Below are 20,868 nucleotides of genomic sequence, written 5' to 3' on the forward strand. Positions count from 1 at the left end.
TAATTTACTGGACAAACACTTCCATTCAAAAGTTTGGTGCTGAATGTTTGTTTTGGTTATATTAATTTAGTCCATTTTAAAAATTGGAGGGGGAAAATGGTTTCCTAGTTCCTAACTGTGTGCTTCGTATATGTACATTTCTAAAATGCATAACTTGGACACAGTCTCTGATAACAAACCACTTTAAATTGTGATATAGACGCATGTATTTTCTGTGAAGCTGCTTTGAAACGATATGTATTGTGAAAAGCAATATACAAATAAATGTGAATTGAATAGTTAAATAATTAATCAGGTGACTAGTCTTTTTGATCACTGTAAAGGACCAAAGGTGTTGTGTATGCTAGCACAGTTTATTAATTGTCTCATGAAACAATGCGTTTAACTAAGCACTGAATGTTAATCAAATAATTTCCTAACTACCTCATTTTCCTTGATTTATTTTAATAATTTTTTTTTCCCCCATTAGCCATCCAAGGCTTCTCTCCTACACGGAAAATCCGCAACTTCGAAGAAGCACGTGGCCTGGACCGAATAAACGAACGGATGCCTCCTCGGAAGGACGGCCAGCAACCTGACGGTACCACAGTTAACGCTGCCAACGAGAAAAACGGCACTGACGGGAATGTGTAAGGGGAGATTTTGCACTTTTCCTCTCCTCCATAGCATTTTCTCTTGCTCTGCCACGTTCTCCACGAGACAGACCCCTCAACTGCCTGGAATGTGGAGAGGAATCATTCCACAAACAGAGAGAGAAATCACTTACAACTAAGTACAAACATGAGATTTTATTTATTAAATGAAACGTATTAGATGTACTTGATAGCAACATTTTAAAGACGAGTGAACATTTGAAAGTGTGCAAAATACAGGTATACAGTCACAATGTGTCAACCTTTAAACTGCTACTACAGTTTTGTATCCCGAAGACAGATATGGGTTTAAGATGCTGTACAGATCAGGAGATCTGTTTTATAATATTTTATGTCACTATGTATTTGGTAAGGGATGGTTTGGCTGAATATACTGATGCATGTTATCAATATGTCTGTGAGGGATATATTAAGGCAAAGCAAAACTAAGGGTAATAAGTTATGTTTATTGAAAAAAAATATTTTATTGCTACTTAAATGTCGTTCAGTTTTAAGTAATATTCATACTAAATGAAAATATTAGCTGCTTTGAGTTCCAAGTGTCTGTTTCTACATGGGACATTTTTCCTAAAAACAGCACTTGAATCTTGCCAGATGACACACCACATGTAAGTAGGCATAACGATCGATCTTAAATAGAAGTTCTTTGATTTCTGCTTGTGCGAGTGAAAAAATAAATAACAAAGCAAGTCTTATGAAAGCACTGTCACAATCACAACGTCACTTTCAGCATCTGTGCTGGAAGTTAGCGTGCTCTTTTTAGAGCTATCTTTAACACAGACTTCAAGACAAGGCTCTCTTTCCCCCGTTTCTTTTCTGCCACTCTTATTTAAATGATGATAAATGAGATTGGCAACCGGTTTTATTTGTTACTATATCCAGTAGAATCTGTTAGCATGCCTTTAAGCTCATGTAGACATGTAACGGCCAATGTGGGACGTGTGAAGTTGCTTTGATCGACTCAAAAGCCAAAGTCTTTTTTTGTGCTGTGACGAGTTATCTGCCAGAGCTCTTGCTACCCCATTTTGCGGTGTGATGGGGAGGTAATGAGGTCAGTTAAAAAAAAAATATTGCACTAAATGCAAGTCCTTGTAAATAGAAAACACCTCTTAGTAACTCTGAAGCAGCAAGTCTTATTCGCTCTTTAAAGAATGTCCTCCAGGCCATTGCAGAATTTACTGCAAAGTATTCATCCTCCGCCGAGAAACTGCTTGTATAGACTATCGATTTCATTTGGTTTGCGCTGGAGACATTAACAAAGCATGTCGAGCTCGATAAATGTGTCACAAACTGACTTGGTGGTTTCAAGCTGTAACACTATTTGAGGTATTTTGGGAGGGATTTCTTTTAAGTGGCTGCTTGTTTTAACAGATTTTGTAAAAGTTGTGGAATGTCTCCGCCTACTGTTGAGAGAGAGAATTTCAAGGGACTATAGAGGAACAGCATTAAGCCTTTTAATGCAAGGTTTTTTTTGTTTGTTTTTTACAGGAGCAGCACGTTTATCTGGTTTTAAAGCAGGTTTAAATTTCGATTGTTGAATGTCTGATGCTATGCACATGAGCAACCCACCCCATTTAGAGGGTCATTTTCTGGAAGCATTTGAAATGTATGTAACCTCTTAGACATTAGATTTTTTTTTTTTTTTGTTAAGATACAGGGCCGGTTCTTCACACGAGTCTGATTTAAGTTACCTTTTCATTCCAAAAGCATTCAAACTATTAATATGACGAATATGTTGTGCTCTTTTTTTCTTTTTTTGGGGTGTATGAACTCACAGCTTTTAAAATAAATAAATGTGATTCCAGTGTAACTTTCTGACATACTGCACTGATTTGATCCTGCAGAACACACACACACACACACACACACTTCAGGAAATGCTGTATGTCTGTGGACTCTAAAGGGAAAATGTGCTACATTTATTTGCATGCATTTCAAATGATACCAATAAAAGTACTGAGATTAAGCAGCTGATCTGGGATCAGTTATACTGTTTTCTTATAATGGTGGTGTGGGCTCGTCTTGGTATAGAGAAAGGAAGAGGAAGTTTAAATGTTCTGTTTGCATTCATCTTGAGTGTTAAAAAGCAAAAATGTTGAGTATTAGGCCTTCACTGACTCAATTAAATCGCAGAAACATCTGTGGGAGTGTGTAGAAAAGTGTATGCATAATTATAAATAGAATATGGGGGTTTAAATGAGCAATCTTTTTCTCAAGTACATGTAATGTGAGGCCACCTTAAATTCTTGATATTATATAGATGTATCAGTTGAGAAGACAAATAAAAACTGAAATACTATGGACCTCAAGTGTGGTCATGTATATATATTTTTTAAACAAATCACCTGAATGTACATATTTTTCAACGTACATTACATTAGTATTGCATTTTACAATACAATTATATTGAATAAATACAAAACTAAAAAAACTACTATAAAGTAAACATTAAAATTTAAGCATTTAGATTTGTTTGATTTAGATCTGTTGAAAGTGCACTGTAACAAAACAAAAAATGTATATAACAAAGTACAGTGTTGTTTTCAACTGCTTGGCAGATATTGCTATAAAAAAATAATCTTAGACATTTAGGGACTTTCATAAGCGTACTTTTCATAATGAAATTTTATAAGCAGCTTTCTGATTTTGTCTCTTGAACATTGAGTTGAACGGAGTCAGCTATTATTTCTGACTGCAAATAATAAAAATCATTATACATACTAAGTTGGGCTCTTTTACACAGAAGCATACTGTACAAATAAATAAATGTAAAGTAAAAAATGAATTTCCAGTTAAAAACAAACATGACTTAAAAATCATTATGTGACTCTCGGACACTCTTACACACTAAAATTAATTTCAATGTGTTACTTTGGTCTAGTTCTTTGGCTAGACTATGGCTTATTTTCACAGATATTGTCGTCTCCTGAATAGCTTGTTAAGCCTCAGTTTCTTTCAAACACTTGCAATCCCGTCTGCAGGGTCTGGAATGATAGACCATCCCAAAGTGCGGGTTCAACTTCTTGAGGTTTGACAGGTGCCAGACATCACACCCTGGGAGGAGGTCTAAGAGCCTATGAGAGGGAGAAATGTTGAAGATATCTTATGTTTATGAAGACACAATCACTATACTTGCTCAATTAATAAATATAAACTTGCCAGATAATCTTTTTAATGCTTTGAATTTTTTTTTTTTTTTTTTTTAAAGATGTGACTTGGATAGGTAAAGATAAGGTATAGTTCAACAGACCCAGCTGTCAAAATGTATTCAGTTTTGCCTTGTTTTCAAATCAGAATGACCAAACTTAGAGTAAATGGCGACCAAAGCTTTAAAGTAAGATTTTCAAATTAAACTTTTCAGTGAATAACTTAAAGGTCCCGTTCTTCGCGATTCCATCTTTCAAACTTTAGTTAGTGTGTAATGTTGCTGTTAGAGCATAAATAATACCTGTAAAATTATAAAGCTCAAAGTTCAATGCCAAGCAAGATATTTTATTTAACAGAAGTTCCCTTTCAAAGCCTACAGCGAACGGCCGGTTTGGACTACAGCAGGAAGTGCAGGGATGTAATGACGTCACTAGAACCGTTTGTTGACTAACCCTCCGCCCACAAGAACACGCAAAAAAGGGGGCGTGGTCTTGTTGCTCTCCCACATGGAGAAAAGCACGCATTCAGCGCTTGCATCTCCTCGTTATGGTAAGAGGCGGGACCTTTCCGGGCAAAGTGCGCTAAGCTGCTGTCCAATCACTACACGGGAAACGCTGCCCCAATCAGAACTCGTTACGTATTTCTGAAGGAGCGACTTCATAGAACAAGGAATTCATCGGGCTGTTTTTAGGACAGAGGAAACAGTCAATTGTGTAAAAAATACTGTTTTTTTACACGCGAAACATGAACTCATGTTATATTGCACACTGTAAACATAATCAAAGCTTCGAAAACACGCGAAGAACGGGACCTTTAAAATTTCAGTCAAATTTCTCACACAGCTATTGCACTTGGTGTTTACTTTTATGATGCTTTTTTTAATCGTTCCAGACCCCGTCCTACTGTCACTGTATGTTTAAAAAAAAAACAGTTGGGTTCCACAGAAAATAATAATTTATAATTGGTCTGAAACATCAAGATGGTGACAGAATTCTAACTTTGGTGTGAACTATCACCCATGTTGCGTTACCTGACGTGCATTTATGAAGTCGCTATGTAGAGCTCTGGGCTGGACTGAAGAGGGTGGAGGTGGAGGAGGTGCTGAAGGTTTTATTACCTAGAAATGATAAGAACACGAGGTCTGAATCACACTTTTATCATTCATTCAGTATTGAATTTATGAGATGTGTTTGTTTAAATAAAGTTAGATGTGAAGTTAAGATGTTAAGTTAGTGACTGCAAGTTACAGGAGAAGGCTTCGGATTTGGCGTCTGCAATCTCTGGTGGCTCGAGTCAGAGATGTCGACTACATGAACTTTCTGCTGCCTTGAATGGCTTTTGAGAAAACAGCAGCATTAAATACAGTTGATATATTGACCTTCCCAAGTGTGTAAGCATTTGTTTACTATACTCTTACCTGGATGAATGTGGTGTGCTCTTTCTGCGCTTGTAAAAGAAGACGGCCAGTCCAATCAGAAGTATCCCAATCAGAACACAGACCACAATGGCTACCACCACACCTGGAAGTACAAAAAGGCAAAACGAAACTCATTTATGATAACCAAAACGAAAAGAATACGAGGATGAATGCAGTATCTGCAGAACTACCTTGAGATGAACCATCACTTTTGGCCGGTGCTTCACAATCTGGCGGCAGCCATCCAGTTTCGCATCTGCACTGCAGTCGGTGGTCACAAACCTGTAACATATATATACACTTATACAAATTCTACAACTTCTGATGTGAAGGAAAGTTTTGTTAATAGACTTGAAATATTCATAAACCAATGACCTCTTGAAATAAAGCAGAGACAGTAATGGTTTAGGTCTATTTGTTTCATTTTACGAGGAAACCGAGAAATGAATGTTTGAGAAAGCACCTACCGCACCTACCGCATGGCCTTTGCACTTGGCTGAGCAGTTGGTTGCTTTGTAAGCAGTCTCTAGGTCAACACACTCATTCTGGCTGCAAACCTGAGTAAACAATTGAACATATTTTTTATCACATTTGTGGCAACCCTACAAAGTTTTTAGTTCATTTTAAGTTTTCAAGGAATCCTTAAAGGAACTATTTGTTAGTGAACTACAAGAACATTTGTGTGTTCGTGTATGCATATGGAGATCAGCCTTACCAACCCATCCCCACATTTGGTGCCAGTGTCGACTTGGCCGTAATCCTCTTCAGGACTGCCGTAGAATGTGGCTTTACAGTTGTTGAATTTTACCAGCCGTCCATAATTGGGACTCGCGTTGCCATTCATACAGAACAGTTTTCCACACATTATATCTCTGTAGATGGGTAAATAAAATTGGTGGTTGTTTAGATGGGGCAAAATAGTAATTGGACAGTATGATATGTAAAAGAATTAAATGTACAGATGTATGTAAAATCCTACTGTTTTTGGCATCCGATATATGAATTGCCATTACGTTTGCAGTAGGCGAAGTACTCTGCTCTTGTGTTTTGGCTGTAGCAATTTTCTTCAGCCACCTCAGCATCTATATTTATTTATTTTGTAATGAAATAAAAATGAGCACAGACATGTGGGGTTCAGCACTGATTCTTTTTTTGTGTTATTGTGTTGCATCAATACATTGCTGTACTCACTTGGACCCCACATTTTAATGCACTGCTCCGCTCTCTGAGGGCACTGGCCATTGTAGCAATAACCTTTCCCGTTTCTGCAAGGGAGGCCATTAACTGTAAAGACATCTTCAGGACACACGGCTGATTTTCCAGTGCAGGACTCGGGCAAATCACAGTCGTCATTTTTTGGACGACACACATGTGAGGCTGACCTCATCTGGTGGGGAGGAATAAAAAACACACATAGGTTATACTCAAAATACGGAAGATTTGGGGTTGGTAATTAACAGTTAATGAAACCATATGGGGAATTTTTATTTAATTTTTTTAGATGCTGACATATCAAACATCATTGAAAACTAATATCACACATTTTATTTAAAAAATTTCTTCAAGTGTGAAATGTAATTTGTACGGAAACCTACAGTAAACAGAAACGTTATTCAATTCTCATCTTTATTCATGAGAAGGAATGCCCCTTTAAAGGGTTAGTTCACCCAAAAATGAAAATTCTGTCATCATTTACTCTCCCTCAAGTTGTTCCAAACCTGCATGAATTTCTTTCTTCTGCTGAACACAAAAGAAGATATTTGGAAGAATGTTTGTATATAAGCAGATTTTGAGCCCCATTGACTGCCATAGTATTTTTTTTCCCTACTATGGTAGTCAATTGGGCTCAAAATACAAACATTCTTCCAAATATCTTCCTTTGTGTTCAGCAGAACAGATTTAGACAGATAAAGTCCTTATTTTGATTTTTTTTTTGCGCACAAAAACTGTTCTCGCCGCTTGGTACAATTATTGTACTGCCACTGTAGTGAGATGGACCTTGTAATGCAGTCTTTATGGGTCTTGTGAGTGGGTCAGTGGAAATGTACTGAATGCCAATGGAGGCCTATCTGAAGCCTTTCTCAGCCACCAGCTTTCAACAAAAATATCTTCATTTGTGTTCAGAAGATGAACGAAGGTGTTACAGGTCTCCAACGACATGAGGGTGAGTAATTAATGAAATAATTTTCATTTTTGGGTGAACTAACCCTTTAAGTGCTTTTTTACAATGCTGTTAACTTTACAAATCTTCTTTACTAAGAAAAAAAGTTTTTTTTGTTTTTTGTTTTTTGTTTTGTTTTCCTAAACAAGGATCACTAAACAATCCACTTGTGATCCCCCTGTCCTTAAGTCTTTATTAGGCTTACCATATAATTATAACTAAGATATGATGACCATATAAATAAGTCATTAAATAGATATGTTTAAGGGAACGTGTGAACTCTTTTATAGTTATAAACATCAAAAACCCAAACCACACACACGTAGGCCTACGTCTATTTAAACTGATGTGTTACTGATGTGTTGAGTTCACACGCTACACTTGTGGTGGCGGTGTAACTGTAAATGTCTGTTTTGTTGGATTTCTCCTCTAATTTTGCATCTGCCGCGTGCGCGGCATTTTATTCTTTCTGCGACGTCACGCACGCGCAGCTTAGAGGGAACACTGATTGTGAATAAATCTGTTGTGTCCTAAAAGCAGTCCTACTCCTATTGATTTGATACTTTCATGATTTGAAGAATGATACAGCAAAATCATGCCCCCAACTCTGAATCTTACCTTGCACTCCTCACAACATTCTCCTGTTGCACATTGTGAGCCCTCCGTCAGTTTGCAGGTGGTTGCATTGCAGCATGGGTTTGTACACTCCTATGCAAAAACATAGTGGTTACATTATGGTTTTGTAGTGGTAAACATAATATTGGTTTTGAGACACTGAGAATGTCTTAAAGGGTTAGTTCACCCAAAAATGACATTTCTTTCATTAATGACTCACCCCAATGTCGTTCCACACCCGTAAGACCTCTGTTCATCCTCAGAACACAGTTTAAGATATTTTAGGTTTAGTCCGAGGCCTTTTGTCCTTTGAATGTAAGTGTATGCCCACTTGCTGTCCACGTCCAGAAGGTAAAGAAAACATCATTAAAGTAGTCCATATGTGACATCCGTTGGTTAGTTAGACTCTTTTAAAGCGTTGACAATACATTTTGGTCCAAAAATAAAACAAAAAAATATTTTCTTTATTCAGACTTTATTCAGCATTGTATTCTCTTCCGTGTTCCTCAAATAAAGAATCAAAAGGTCATGAATCATGATTCGGATCGCGTGTCAAACTGCCAAACTGCTGAAATCACGTGACATTGGTGATATGAATCACAAATCAATCTGCTGATTCACAACCGTTTGATTCTTTTTTTGAGGTTTGAAAACGAACGCGGAAGAGAAGACAATGCTGAATAAAGTCATATTTTTTTGTTATTTTTGGACCAAAATGTATTGTCAACGCTTTAAAAGAGTCTAACTAACCACTTGATGTCACATATGGACTACTTTAATGATGTTTTCATTACCTTCTGGACGTGGACAGCAAGTGGGCATACACTTACATTCAAAGGACAGAAAGTCTTTTAAATCTAAAATATCTTAAACTGTGTTCTGAGGATGAACGGGTGTGGAACGACATTGGGGTGAGTCAATAATGAAAGAAATTTCATTTTTGGGTGAACTAACCCTTTAAGATATCTAGTGGCCATTTACATTGTGAGCACTTTTTCCACTTAATTGATCTTGTTGTATGAACTTAAATTAATTTAGTCAAGACTACAATTTTTTTTGTCCTACCTACTAATTAAAGTAAGATAAAGAGGGGTAGAACTGATGACCATGTAGACTGTGTCAAACTAATTTATTTTATATATTTATTTATATAAAAAACAAAACAATAGTCAATACAATAGTCACTTGTTCACATTCTTAGTGTACAATTTGTAGCATGCAAGTAATGATTAATTGAACTCATCACTGGCATTCGCACATCTAAAACATTTGAGAACAGCATATTTAGTTTAAATAGCACCCACAGCCTAACCACAAGGTCTACACTTCAGCTTAATGATAACCTCAGGAATCAACACAAAACTTTTCAATGTCAAATATAACCTCAGACGTTAACAGGTTAACCCATTTACTACAGGTAATCCATTTGCTAAAAAACACATTAAACAGCTCTTCATTTCAACATTTACTCTCCTGATCCATCCCTATGCAAAGCATGCTGGGAACTAGAAATCCCCTGCCCAGTTTCGGTCAATGCAACAGAAATGATTAATGTAGTCTCCATACAAATGGTTCAGGTTAGCTTAACATTTAACACATTTTATTTCATTTAACGTGATAAAATGTAGTTCTGAGAATTTTAGAAAAGCTCTTGGAAAGTAATTTACTGACAATGAATGAATGAATGAATGAATGAATGAATGAATGAATGAATGAATGAATGAATGAATGAATGAATGAATGAACACAAGAATCCAGCAAAAATATAAAGTGAATTCAACTCAAATTATGTCCAAGAAGAAGAGATGACTAATGCGGAGTGCATATATAAACACATCTCCAGTAATTCGGGTATTCCATCTGCAGATGCACTTACAGAATTAAGATATACTGTATATGAGAGACTGTCCCATAAGCACACCTTACACAATACTAGCAACTTGTTGAAAAATCTATGCTGAAACACATTCCTAAGAATTGTCTGTGCATGTCTTGACAGTACACATCTTTCTTCCTGACAGTTGCCTATGTGGCTTTCATTTGTTGAGTCAAATTATCTTGTGTGAGGATTACGTTTTAGATCAAAACGTTTACATCCCTTGTCGTTCATATTTTTTTAAGTTGTTTGCTTTTGGTCACTGTTTGTCTTGTTAGAAAACACCAAACAAAGCAAAATGGATGTTTTTTAATCACACCTCTGCTCAAATCATTTATATTCTCTAGGAATCGTGTTTTTACACTAGGAAAAATGACTCCGTGGGATTATAATTCTAACAACAAATATGTATATAATTTGTTCCAATATAATCAATTACTTCCACAAAAAAAAAAAAAAAAAAAAAAAAAAAAAAACATCATTAAAGGAACACAAAGGCTTATTTTCCAACTCCCCTTGAATTAAAAAGTTGTGTTTTACCTTTTGCAAATCCATTCAGCTGATCTCGAGGTCTGGCGGTAGCACTTTTATTATAGCTTAGCATAGATCATTGATTCAGATTAGACCGTTCTTCTCACTCAAAAATGACCAAAGACTATTTAATACTTGACACTTCTGTAGTTACATTGTGTACTAAGACTGACGGAAAATGAAAATTTGTGATTTTTCTAGACTGATATGGCTAGCAAATATACTCTCATTCCTGTGTAATAATCAGGGAATTGCTGCCGTACCACAGGTGCAGCGCAAAGATATTACGCAGCATCTGAAAATAGTCCCCAGCATGCTCCCTGTGCAATCAGGTTGTCACATTGGTTAGGTTGACAGAAGTTAGCCTATTTTCAGGTGCTGCGTAATATCATTGCGCCGCTGCACCCATGGTATGGCAGCAGTTTCTTGATTATTACGCAGGAATGAGAGTGTAGTTCCTAGCCATATTGGCCTAGAAAATCACAACGTTCGTCGGTCTTATTACACGATGTAACTACAAAAGTGTATATCAAGTATTAAATAGGAAAAATATCAAAAGTCTTTTATCATTTTTGAGTGCAATGCTAACGGTCTAATCAGAATCAATGATCTATGCTAAGCAATGCTAAAAGTGCTACCTCCAGACCCGGAGATCGGCTGAATGGATTTGAAAACAGTCAAACACAACTGTTTAACTACAGGGGTGTTGGAAAATTAGACTATTTTCAAAAAAAAAGTGGAGTGTTCCTTTAAATTGAGATACAGGAAACTTTGCTTACTTGAATTGTTCCACAATCACATTCTTCTCCTATCTCCACAAATCCATTTCCACACACAGCTGGCTGAATCAATTCTTTTGGGTCAGGCATATTCAGAAGACATTCTGGGTTTTTTTTGTCCAGGTATTCAGCAAAGGTCTCAGTACTGCAGCTGCTAAAGTGTTGGGGGATGAAATAGCTGCGGAGACATGGAGTGGTGTTATTTGTTTTAATATCAATTTATTAATTTTAACAGCATCGTGGAATATAAATGTCTTAAATAACCTGTGAATTAAGTTTGCTCTATATATTTGAATTAAGCATGCTTAGGTGTATGGAAAAAAAGACAAAAATAATAATAAAGTTCAACAATTTTGTCAGTGGCATATATAGGAGGTACCTGAGAGCAGCTGTCATAACGCAAGTGCCATCAGAACAAATGCAGCTGCTGCTGTCATGATTCATCCCGAGATTGTGCCCCATCTCATGGGCCATAGTAGCCCCCACTGCTATAGCCTTAGAGTTGTGATCCTTTAAAGAGGAAAGATCGGTTAGCACACAAACTATAAATTGAGGCTTAACGCTGATGAAGCTGATAAATGTTTATTTAGTCTATATTATAATCAAGTAATAGGAATATTTTGTGAGGAAGTAAAAGAATAGGACATTGCAACAATAAGCGATGTACCACAGATGAGACAATAGGCAAAACCACTTCTCCCATTATTGCACTCTAAAAAATGCTGGGTTAAAAACAACCCAAGTTGGGTTGAAAATGCACCAACCCAACAATTGGGTTGTTTTAACCCAATGGTTGAGATGTTTTAACCCAGTGGTTGGGTTAAATGTTGCTTAAGACAACCCAATTGCTGGGTAAGAACAACTCAACCATTGGGTTAAAACAACCCAATTGTTGGGTTGGTGCATTTTCAACCCAACTTGGGTTGTTTTTAACCCAGCATTTTTTAGAGTGTGTGAAAACACCCATCTTTTTTTCTCTTGAAGGATTTAAAAAAGCAAACAAACAAAAAAACAACCCCAAGACTTGTATAAGAAAACATGAATTGAAAGGCTAATGATAATATGATAATAATATGCTAATTCTAATGATAATTTGATGACTGAATTAACACTCCCAAACCATCTTCATACAATGCAGACAGTGTTGGGGGAAACACATTACAAGTAACATGAGTTACATAATCAGATTACTTTTTTCAAGTAACTGGTAAAGTAACGCATTATTTTTAAAGTTACTTTTTCGAATAAGTAACGCAAGTTACTTTGTTTGGACACTAAAATTATGATCCAAGTTATTCAACTAAATATACAAATAAAATTAATTAATGAGGTCTTATTTAATTCTATGAACTATAATACTGATCTGCCAACATTGTCATCTCTATGATAAATTAAAATAAGGTGATAACATCACTGTTTTCTCCAGAACGACTGTACAGCCATATTTAATTTTGTTGCAATATTGTCCTGTTTAACGCTGTGAAGCTGCAAAACAATCGTCATTGTAAAAGCGCTATATAAATAAAGTTGATTGATTGCTTGATTGATTTTTCCATTTATTGTCTGACAGCGCTCCTGTCACTATGTTGGGGCAAATCATGAGTCCAGAGGCGCGCTGGATGAACATGATGGTTATTGTAGTTTTAGAATAAATGTGAGCATCTCATTTACTCAACACAAAACAAGATTCAGTATTAATCAAAATAAATAAAAACAGCGAAATGCAATCTCAAAATATATATTAAATATATTAAATTACACAAATATTCTTTACATATTTAATCTCACTTTATTAAACAATGCCTTTGCTGATGACCTTTAGTGATCCTTTGATTTTTTCTTTCTTTGTGTGCCCTCTACTGTACGTGCCTTTTTTTCAGCCTGAGGCTTAATTATTTCACTTTTGGTGTGAAAGGGCCTTTACATTTGCTAAAAATAGAACTTTTTTTGTTACTATTAAAAAACAAAACAAGCAAGCCTATAGCCCAGGTGGGAAAAAGTAATGCTAAAGTAATGTAATGGATTACTTACATTTACATTTATGCATTTGGCAGACGCTTTTATCCAAAGCGACTTACATTGCATTCAAGGTACACATTTTTTTGTTACATTTTTCTCAATGCTTGCTTTCCCTGGGAATCGAACCCATGACCTTAGCGTTTCCAGCACCATGCTCTACTGTTTGAGCTATAGGAAAGCTGTTTGGGCTATAGGAAAGCTGTTTGGGCTATAGGAAAGCTGTTTGGGCTATAGGAAAGCTGTTTGGGCTATAGGAAAGCTGTTTGGGCTATAGGAAAGCTTCTATAGAAAGTAACTAATGCAATTAGTTACTTTTTTTTAGGGAGTAATGCAATATTACAATGTATTACTTCTAACTTTCCCAAATACTGCATATGTGTATACAATGCTGATCAAGTATTTGGAGGTTGAACAGCAAGCTGATTGGCTGATCAGGAACCAATCAGCTGTGCCCTATAAAGGACTTATGCGCTTAAGTTGAGGACATATCAGCCTGTATAATTTTATAAGTACAATATTTGACACACACATATATATATATATATATATATATATATATATTCAATAGGGTGTAATTTTTTTTACACATGACTGACCATCATTTTAAAATGCATTTTTTCACGTGTGTGTGTGCGTGCGTGCTTGTGAGTGTGTGTGTGTGTGTGTGTGTGTGTGTGTGTATGTGTATGTGTGTTACTTCTTAACTTACATAAAAAGGTTTATACACAGATTTCAGTGCAGTTAGTGTGTTTCCCTTTCTTTTATTGTGATCCTAAATGTATTTATTCATTTTATTTAAATAATTTTTAGATACATATTTTTGGCGAATATGTCTGAGATTATTTTTAGAGAATAGTAATACCTGCACAATCCCCGTTGAATGACTTCCACACAGGGTTCCAATGAAAGCTAGACCCACAGTTGCTCCATCAAGATCAATTGCACTGGAATGTAAATTCAACAATCAATGTTTAATCTCAGAATTGTAAGTTAATATAGTCACTATATTATCTTCCTGGTTCATCTCCTAAACTATGTTCAAAGTACAACACATTGACACAAATGAGAGCAGAAAAAGTAATGGAAAAGTTGAGCTGAATATTTGTACTTTCACACAGCAGACCTGAGGAGTTGGGCATTGTCATGTTTCTTTCTTTTGATGAGATCGCTGTTCCTCCAGTTGGTAAAGCTGTCTAGAGTTCCTCCAGCAACAGAGGACACTGTGATCTTATCATTGTCTGTCCACACTTCAAATCCGGTCAGAGCAACAAAGGTGTTGATTTCTTTATAGACCTGCACACCCAGAAAGAGAATTGTATGTTGTTGTATATTATGTGCAATAAGTTTAAAATATGTAAGAATACAATTTTTATTTTATTTTATTTAATACCTTTTTAAATCGCAAATTGTATTACAATTGTGAATCTGCATAGTAAAAAGTGCTATGTAAAAAATAAAGGTGACTATAATAAAAAAGTGTGAGAAGTTGAATTAAAAAAACAACATAAATGTTTCAGTTTCTTTAAATACAGAATAAGTGCATCTACACATTTAGTGACGTACAATACAGGAACATAAGCATTTCATCACAGGTAGTTTGTTTGTTAGTCCTTTATTATTTTATATGCCCCCTTTTTGAATGAAACTGACTCTTAAGCTTGTGGAAAACCTCATGACCTATGTTATCCAGCATGATTTGCATCTGTTATGCTTCCGTAGAAGCAAGAAAGTAATAGACTTTCGTTTTGTTTTTTTGCACTTAAGCTCTAAACCACTACTACATTAGACTATAATATATTCCACAGCAAAGATCTGTATCATGTGATCCTCTCAATTTCCACACTCAAGATTCCGTATTACCATGTCATAAATGTCGCCACTGGACTTTTTGAATAGCATATGCGTCATGAGTGACTCACATTATTGATGAAATTGATTATCTCAAATATCCTCTTTCTCAGCTTCCCAAGATCGCTGTCCATTTTCTTGTACTGAGGGGGGAAATTAACAGATTTATCAATCAAAGCATTACGTCACTCATTAGTCACACTGGTATTAGGACACTCGCTCTGAAATCTGTTAGTATCAGTGTTTTTAAATGTGTGACAAATTTAGAAACGGTTTGATTTCATGAAAACAACAATGCTGAACAGACACAAAATCCCACGAATATTCCTCTAACCTAGTGATTTTCTTTTTTTAGAATGTCAAATATCAGCTGATAATGACTGAGATCCCAAAGTAGAAAAAAACAGATCTTTGTTATAATGAAACATTATAGGTCCATTTCTAAGTGAACTCGTACTTCTCTGTTGTCTGCCACAAGAAAGAACTCGATGTATTTTTGTTGCTGGAACAAACTTGGCCCCTGATCAAGAGGAAATAAAAAAGCAGAAAATAGAGAACAAAAAACAGAACAATTAAAATCATTTTGAGAGCAATGCAAGAGAGCAATTTACTTTGGGGCTTATGAAGAATTAGGGTAATTTAGGACATTTCTTGCACTTCTGCAATTTATTGTGATTGTCACCTCAACTTTGCAGAACAACAATCGAGACGTTATCACATGAGAAACCAGCTCTGGTTAATACTTGTGAAACTTTAACCTGATTGTGGTGTGCGGCTCTTTGTAATGATGAATAGACAGTCTTACTGAGGAACGGGAACGGGTTTTCAGGATGCGTGGAGGAGTGCCATCCCCGATCTCATCCCAACTAGTGTTGGTGACTCCGCACACCCTCGGCGTGTCGTCTTGTGCATCTTCGTACTTTAAAACAGCATGGTCACCATCCGCGGACAAAGGCTCGATCAGATACCTCTGCTCCGCTGTTCGAAAATATCCCCTGTGAAGTTCACACAATGGACACAATTTCATTTGAGGGACTTTTGGCCTTTTTAAAGAGAGCAAGAAATAGAGTAAACCTGGGAAATTAAACTGGCCCAGTAGGGTGACTTAATCAAGAGTAGGCCTACTTGGGAAACCATGTGTAATTTATGTGTTTTATTCATCTAGTACACACAAATTACTCTGTAACTTCCTTTTATTGCAGAAAACGCGCCATCAGAAAAGAGATTATGGAAGTAAAAGCGCAGGATTAAAAAAAACAATTATGTGCAAGGATTATTTATTTATAATAAAAAAAAAAAAAAACAAGAACTGGCCATTTTTATTTCATCGTGACTAATGTGTGATGATCCAAATTGATCCAAAAATGATCCAAAAAGAAACGTATTTTTGAAATGATGTTCCCGTACCGTAGTCCATCGCAGATGCTCATGCTAACCAGCGACTCGCTGTCATTTACTATTTTCCCATGATAATAGCATAAGTCCTGTGGATGGAAAAGGGCTTTTAAACAATCTCTTAAACTGTAGAGTAAGACATTATTGCATTAAGTTAAATGTCATATGTTCTATTACTGAGTATACTGGGACTAGCATACCAGATCATCAGGTGTGGTTGTAACAAGCATCCCGTCTTTAGTGTAGTGGGTCTCGCTGTAGTCTTTAGTCAGCATGCCACTGTTGATCAACACACATATCTCAGATTATTCACAAAAATATCACAATGAACAAATCACTATGTGTAATGTGTGAACTGTTTGAATAGGACAAGCACATGTCTTCCTGTGACAATGAGGAACTTCGTTTAAATGCAACGTGCAGATTTTAGATATCACAGTTCAGATATGCAAAATATAATGACAAAGCAGAAACTGAGGAGACAGACTTACTCATTTTTGTGGAGATGCATTTCGATGTCTCTTCCTCCAAGTGTCATAGCATATTTCACTGTATCAGGTCTTGAGTGCTGGGGAAGAAATTATTTCATTTGATGAAAATATTTAAATATATGATATTTAGTAGTGGGCCGGTGAGGACTCACCTTTAAATCTCTTTTGTGTAGCTCATGCAATTTGATTGGTCGAACAATCTCATAAACCTTTTTTCCATCAAGTTCAGGAATGTGACCAACTATGGCAGATTGACAAACAGAGGGAAATACAGATATTGAATCACATATTAGTCATAAAGTACAAACGAACAGTAATTATGATTTATTGGAATATACAGCAGCACGCATGTAGGATTTAGATGGCAGAACTGTTCCAACCGATCCAAATATTTTAGTGAAAGCACAAGTGTAAACTTGAACTCAGTCTGTCTCAGATCTGAATTAATCAAAAAGGCATGCTTTTTTTATTGAGCCTGAGGTATTAAACTGATGCAGCCTTTTATATAATCTAATCATCTAATATACACACTGCTGTTGACCAAAAGTGATAGAAGAAATAAAACAAAATCAATAGGTCACATTTTATATTGTAGTTTCATACTGAATAATATTAACAAAATACCTGTATTAATTCATTCTACTTGTATTTACTTATATTTGCATGTAATACATGGACACTGCAATCTCATGTGAAACATTTTCTAAAAAATATATATATTTTATAATTAATATATATATATATATATATATATATATATATATATATATATATATATATATATATATATATATATCTTTCAACATTAACATTATATATAATACCATTTTAAGCATAATTTACATGTATTTATTTGAATCTCAGTCATTTAAATCAATTCTAGGATACATTAAAAATCTCACATACTTCTGCAATGTAAATTCTCTAATCCTACAATCTGACACTGAACTTTTTTGTAACACATGGTTCTCAACACAACATTGCCTTTCTTCGCATGAACTCTTACACTGTGTCGGTGCAGTGTTATTACTGCTGAGGAGTCCACGGCAGTGCATAAATAATTGAATCAGTCATTGTGGAGCAGAGGCGCTGGTGTATCCAGTGTCTTACCTGAGGGATCGAGGGAAACACACAGAGTGAAGATCCACAACATCAGATGTCTTCTTGCCATTGTCAGTGTACAGGACAACTGAAACAGGATAGATTGGCCAAGCGATGTTTTATAGTTCACCAGAAGTGTTTATGCCACAGACCACACGTTATGCAGAGCTGTCTTAACTCTACACATGCACTTTCAGGAAATGACACAGGGGTATAAAAGATTTGTGACCTGCTTAGACACGCCCATGAGAGAAAAGAATGCAGAAAAAATACAGACAGGCTGTGACGTAACGATACTTGCTTACTAGTGTTGACAAAGTGCTGTGTCTCGCATAAAGAGCATGACATGTGTTAGTGTTCAATGCCCTTATTTGACTGTTCCAAAAAGTGCCCTATAAAGACCTATCTATCTATCTATCTATCTATCTATCTATCTATCTATCTATCTATCTATCTATCTATCTATCTATCTATCTATCTATCTATCTATCTATCTATCTATCTATCTATCTATCTATCTATCTATCTATCTATCTATCTATCTATTATTGAATAAAATTGTCAGAGCAAAAATCATTAAGGAAATGTCTTTACTTTGTTGGTCAAAAACATTAATTTCTCTGAATAAACTGAATACAATCCTGAAATGTGTGGATGCTGATGAACCTCCAGACTGAGGTGGTAAAGTAAGTCTGTTACATTTCCTTTTTCCAAATTGTTGTTCCAATAATGTAAATGTAAAAATGCAAATAGTATGCCGCACATTAGCCACAAGTTGAAATGTCACTTTGCTGTGAATTTGTTCTCTTAACAAAGTGTAACACTACAAAGTGTTCAGTTTAAAACAGCAAATTGGGCCTTCCTCAAAACACAGAGAATGTTTGCCCCACTAGTAACAGCCAGGGTATAAGCACCTTATCTAATGGAAATAAAATGTGCACTGCATATGACAATGTAATAAAGATTGTATTATTTTGACCCTTTACATAATGTATTCAACAGACAAACAAATTATTTGAATAGATAAATATATTGCTTGCATATTATTTCTCAGAATGTTAGAGTTAACATTTAACATTTAAGCAGGTCACACTTTATATTAGGTGTTCTCAATGACTATGTACTTATCCAAAAATGAACACAATGTAGTTATGTTGTGTTGCAAAACACGTTTTTTGCTATTCGGATAAGTGTAAGGACTGGTTTGGTTGTATGGGGAGGTTTAAGGGCGGGTTAAGAGGTAAGGGAAGGGTCAACAGAGTAATTAGATGTAATTACAGAAATTCATTACAGCTGTAATTACATGCAGGTATTTTTAATTATAGGGCTACATCGTAAAAGCATGTACGTACACAATAAGTGCATTGTATCAAATTATTAATTTAAATGTTAGCTCATAGTAGTTAAAGACACCTAATGAACAACAGTGAAACAAACAAAGCCTCAAGGAATAAAATCTCCACAGTCCTCCATAGAATGAGCATTAAACACTGTCTTACCTTCACTTTGTTGCTCCTCTTTCTGTGTTTTGTTTTGATTTTGAATTTTGTTCGAGACGGATTCATACTTGCTAATACTGGGTCTGTCTATGGACATTGTTTGGTCGTAATGAATTTCAAAACACCATAAGTCCTTCCCTTTTTTCAGTCCTTGGGTTTTCATAAAAACGTCAGTGCATGAAAATGTTTAATGTGAGCAAAAAATAGGAAGCTCCTGCCCTATAGTCTGTGATTTCCTCTCCCACTGAAATGCATTCCTGCTCTTCTTCTAACACACAAGGTCAAGTCAAGGACAATAATGCAGTGTTTGTGCTTTCTCCTGATGCCTCAAACAAAGCTATTGTTCGCTTGTTGGAGTGGAGAAAGCATGCAGTGTCCATTATGGTCGTATGTGTTGCAAACTGGCCCTTTTCTCTCTTCCCTGCATGCCTCCTCCTGCTCTGTCCTTCTGTGACCTATTGCTCGATTGTCTGTTCTGTCATGTATCTAAACCTGTGTGTGAGAGAATAACTTGTAGATTGTGATCTGGTAGATAAAGCTGGATCATTGAAAAAACTATATGTAAATCAAACATTGTTGCTTAAGGTACACATAAAATCATAATTGACACTGCATGTGTTCTCTCAGGTAAGTATATTTGCCATTCCCCAAAGGACCTGAAAGGATTTTGTAAACAATATTGACATTGTCAACATTCATATCCTCAGGATGAAAGTGTTACACGACTTGATTAAAAAAACATGTTTAAACAACAGTTTCTTTCTGTTTCTCAAATCTGATTGCAATATTTCTCACAGAGTGTCATGGCGGATGAGCAAACCTCCATAATTTTACAAATACTACTGTTATTGTGTCATGGAATGTATTCTAAGAGGGTTTCTTTTTGGCGAGAATTATTATATTTATGGCTAGGATTGGAGAAGATTTGCATATTTAATGAGCTTTAGCTCCTGTCAAATCTACGCCCCTGTCAGTTCAGTTCACATGAGGGAGGGGTTGTTTTGAAAGCGGCGACTGGAATGATTCACGAACGTCTTTATCAAACAAACACTGATTTATTTCTCATCCACCTGCGATTGACTGGACTATTATTTTTGTATTACATAGTCCGCATGATTGTTCGATATAAGCGCAAACCGCGCACACACACATACACGTACGCGAGCGCGCCTTTAAATGTCACAAGAGAGAGAATAGCAGAACAAGAATGGAATATTACAAGATACGGGCGAGCCCTGGCCCATACATATCCAGCGTGCTAAAGAAGGTTATGTTCTGTTAGACACGTACACATAAGCAAAACGATCTATAACAATGCAATACAATTATATATAAA

The 20,868-nt window shown here is 35.9% G+C and overlaps 2 protein-coding genes across 4 annotated transcripts in view; one reads left to right on the plus strand and one right to left on the minus strand.

Moving 5' to 3' along the window:
• ppp3cca (protein phosphatase 3, catalytic subunit, gamma isozyme, a) overlaps window positions 1-2,627 on the plus strand; it is a 98,886-nt gene extending 96,259 nt beyond the window's left edge. For both annotated transcript variants that reach the window (XM_067438926.1, XM_067438927.1), the window contains one exon: window positions 470-2,627. In XM_067438926.1, coding sequence (XP_067295027.1) covers window positions 470-633 — 164 coding nt within the window. In that variant the 3' untranslated portion in view covers window positions 634-2,627. The remainder of the gene's footprint in view (window positions 1-469) is intronic.
• A 331-nt stretch (window positions 2,628-2,958) lies between these two features.
• Window positions 2,959-19,811, minus strand: adam28 (ADAM metallopeptidase domain 28). Of its 2 annotated transcripts, none has more exons than XM_067438925.1 (23): window positions 19,533-19,811; window positions 18,043-18,121; window positions 17,085-17,173; window positions 16,933-17,006; window positions 16,642-16,720; window positions 16,454-16,530; window positions 15,852-16,041; window positions 15,504-15,566; window positions 15,118-15,189; window positions 14,322-14,491; window positions 14,061-14,142; window positions 11,559-11,689; window positions 11,180-11,357; window positions 7,997-8,086; window positions 6,409-6,604; window positions 6,197-6,299; window positions 5,933-6,089; window positions 5,694-5,774; window positions 5,409-5,499; window positions 5,218-5,320; window positions 5,048-5,135; window positions 4,831-4,917; window positions 2,959-3,727 (listed from the first exon to the last, which is right to left on the minus strand). In XM_067438925.1, the coding sequence occupies exons 1-23, from the start codon at window positions 19,596-19,598 to the stop codon at window positions 3,701-3,703; spliced, it is 2,373 nt and encodes a 790-aa protein (XP_067295026.1). In that variant the 5' UTR covers window positions 19,599-19,811; the 3' UTR covers window positions 2,959-3,700. The 2 variants fall into 2 exon arrangements, with proteins under 2 accessions (XP_067295026.1, XP_067295025.1); XM_067438924.1 differs by having other exon boundaries at window positions 16,933-17,009.
• Between the last annotated feature and the right edge of the window lie 1,057 nt (window positions 19,812-20,868).

Source organism: Pseudorasbora parva, chromosome 3 (assembly GCF_024679245.1).
Source record: "Pseudorasbora parva isolate DD20220531a chromosome 3, ASM2467924v1, whole genome shotgun sequence".
NCBI lineage: Eukaryota > Metazoa > Chordata > Actinopteri > Cypriniformes > Gobionidae > Pseudorasbora > Pseudorasbora parva.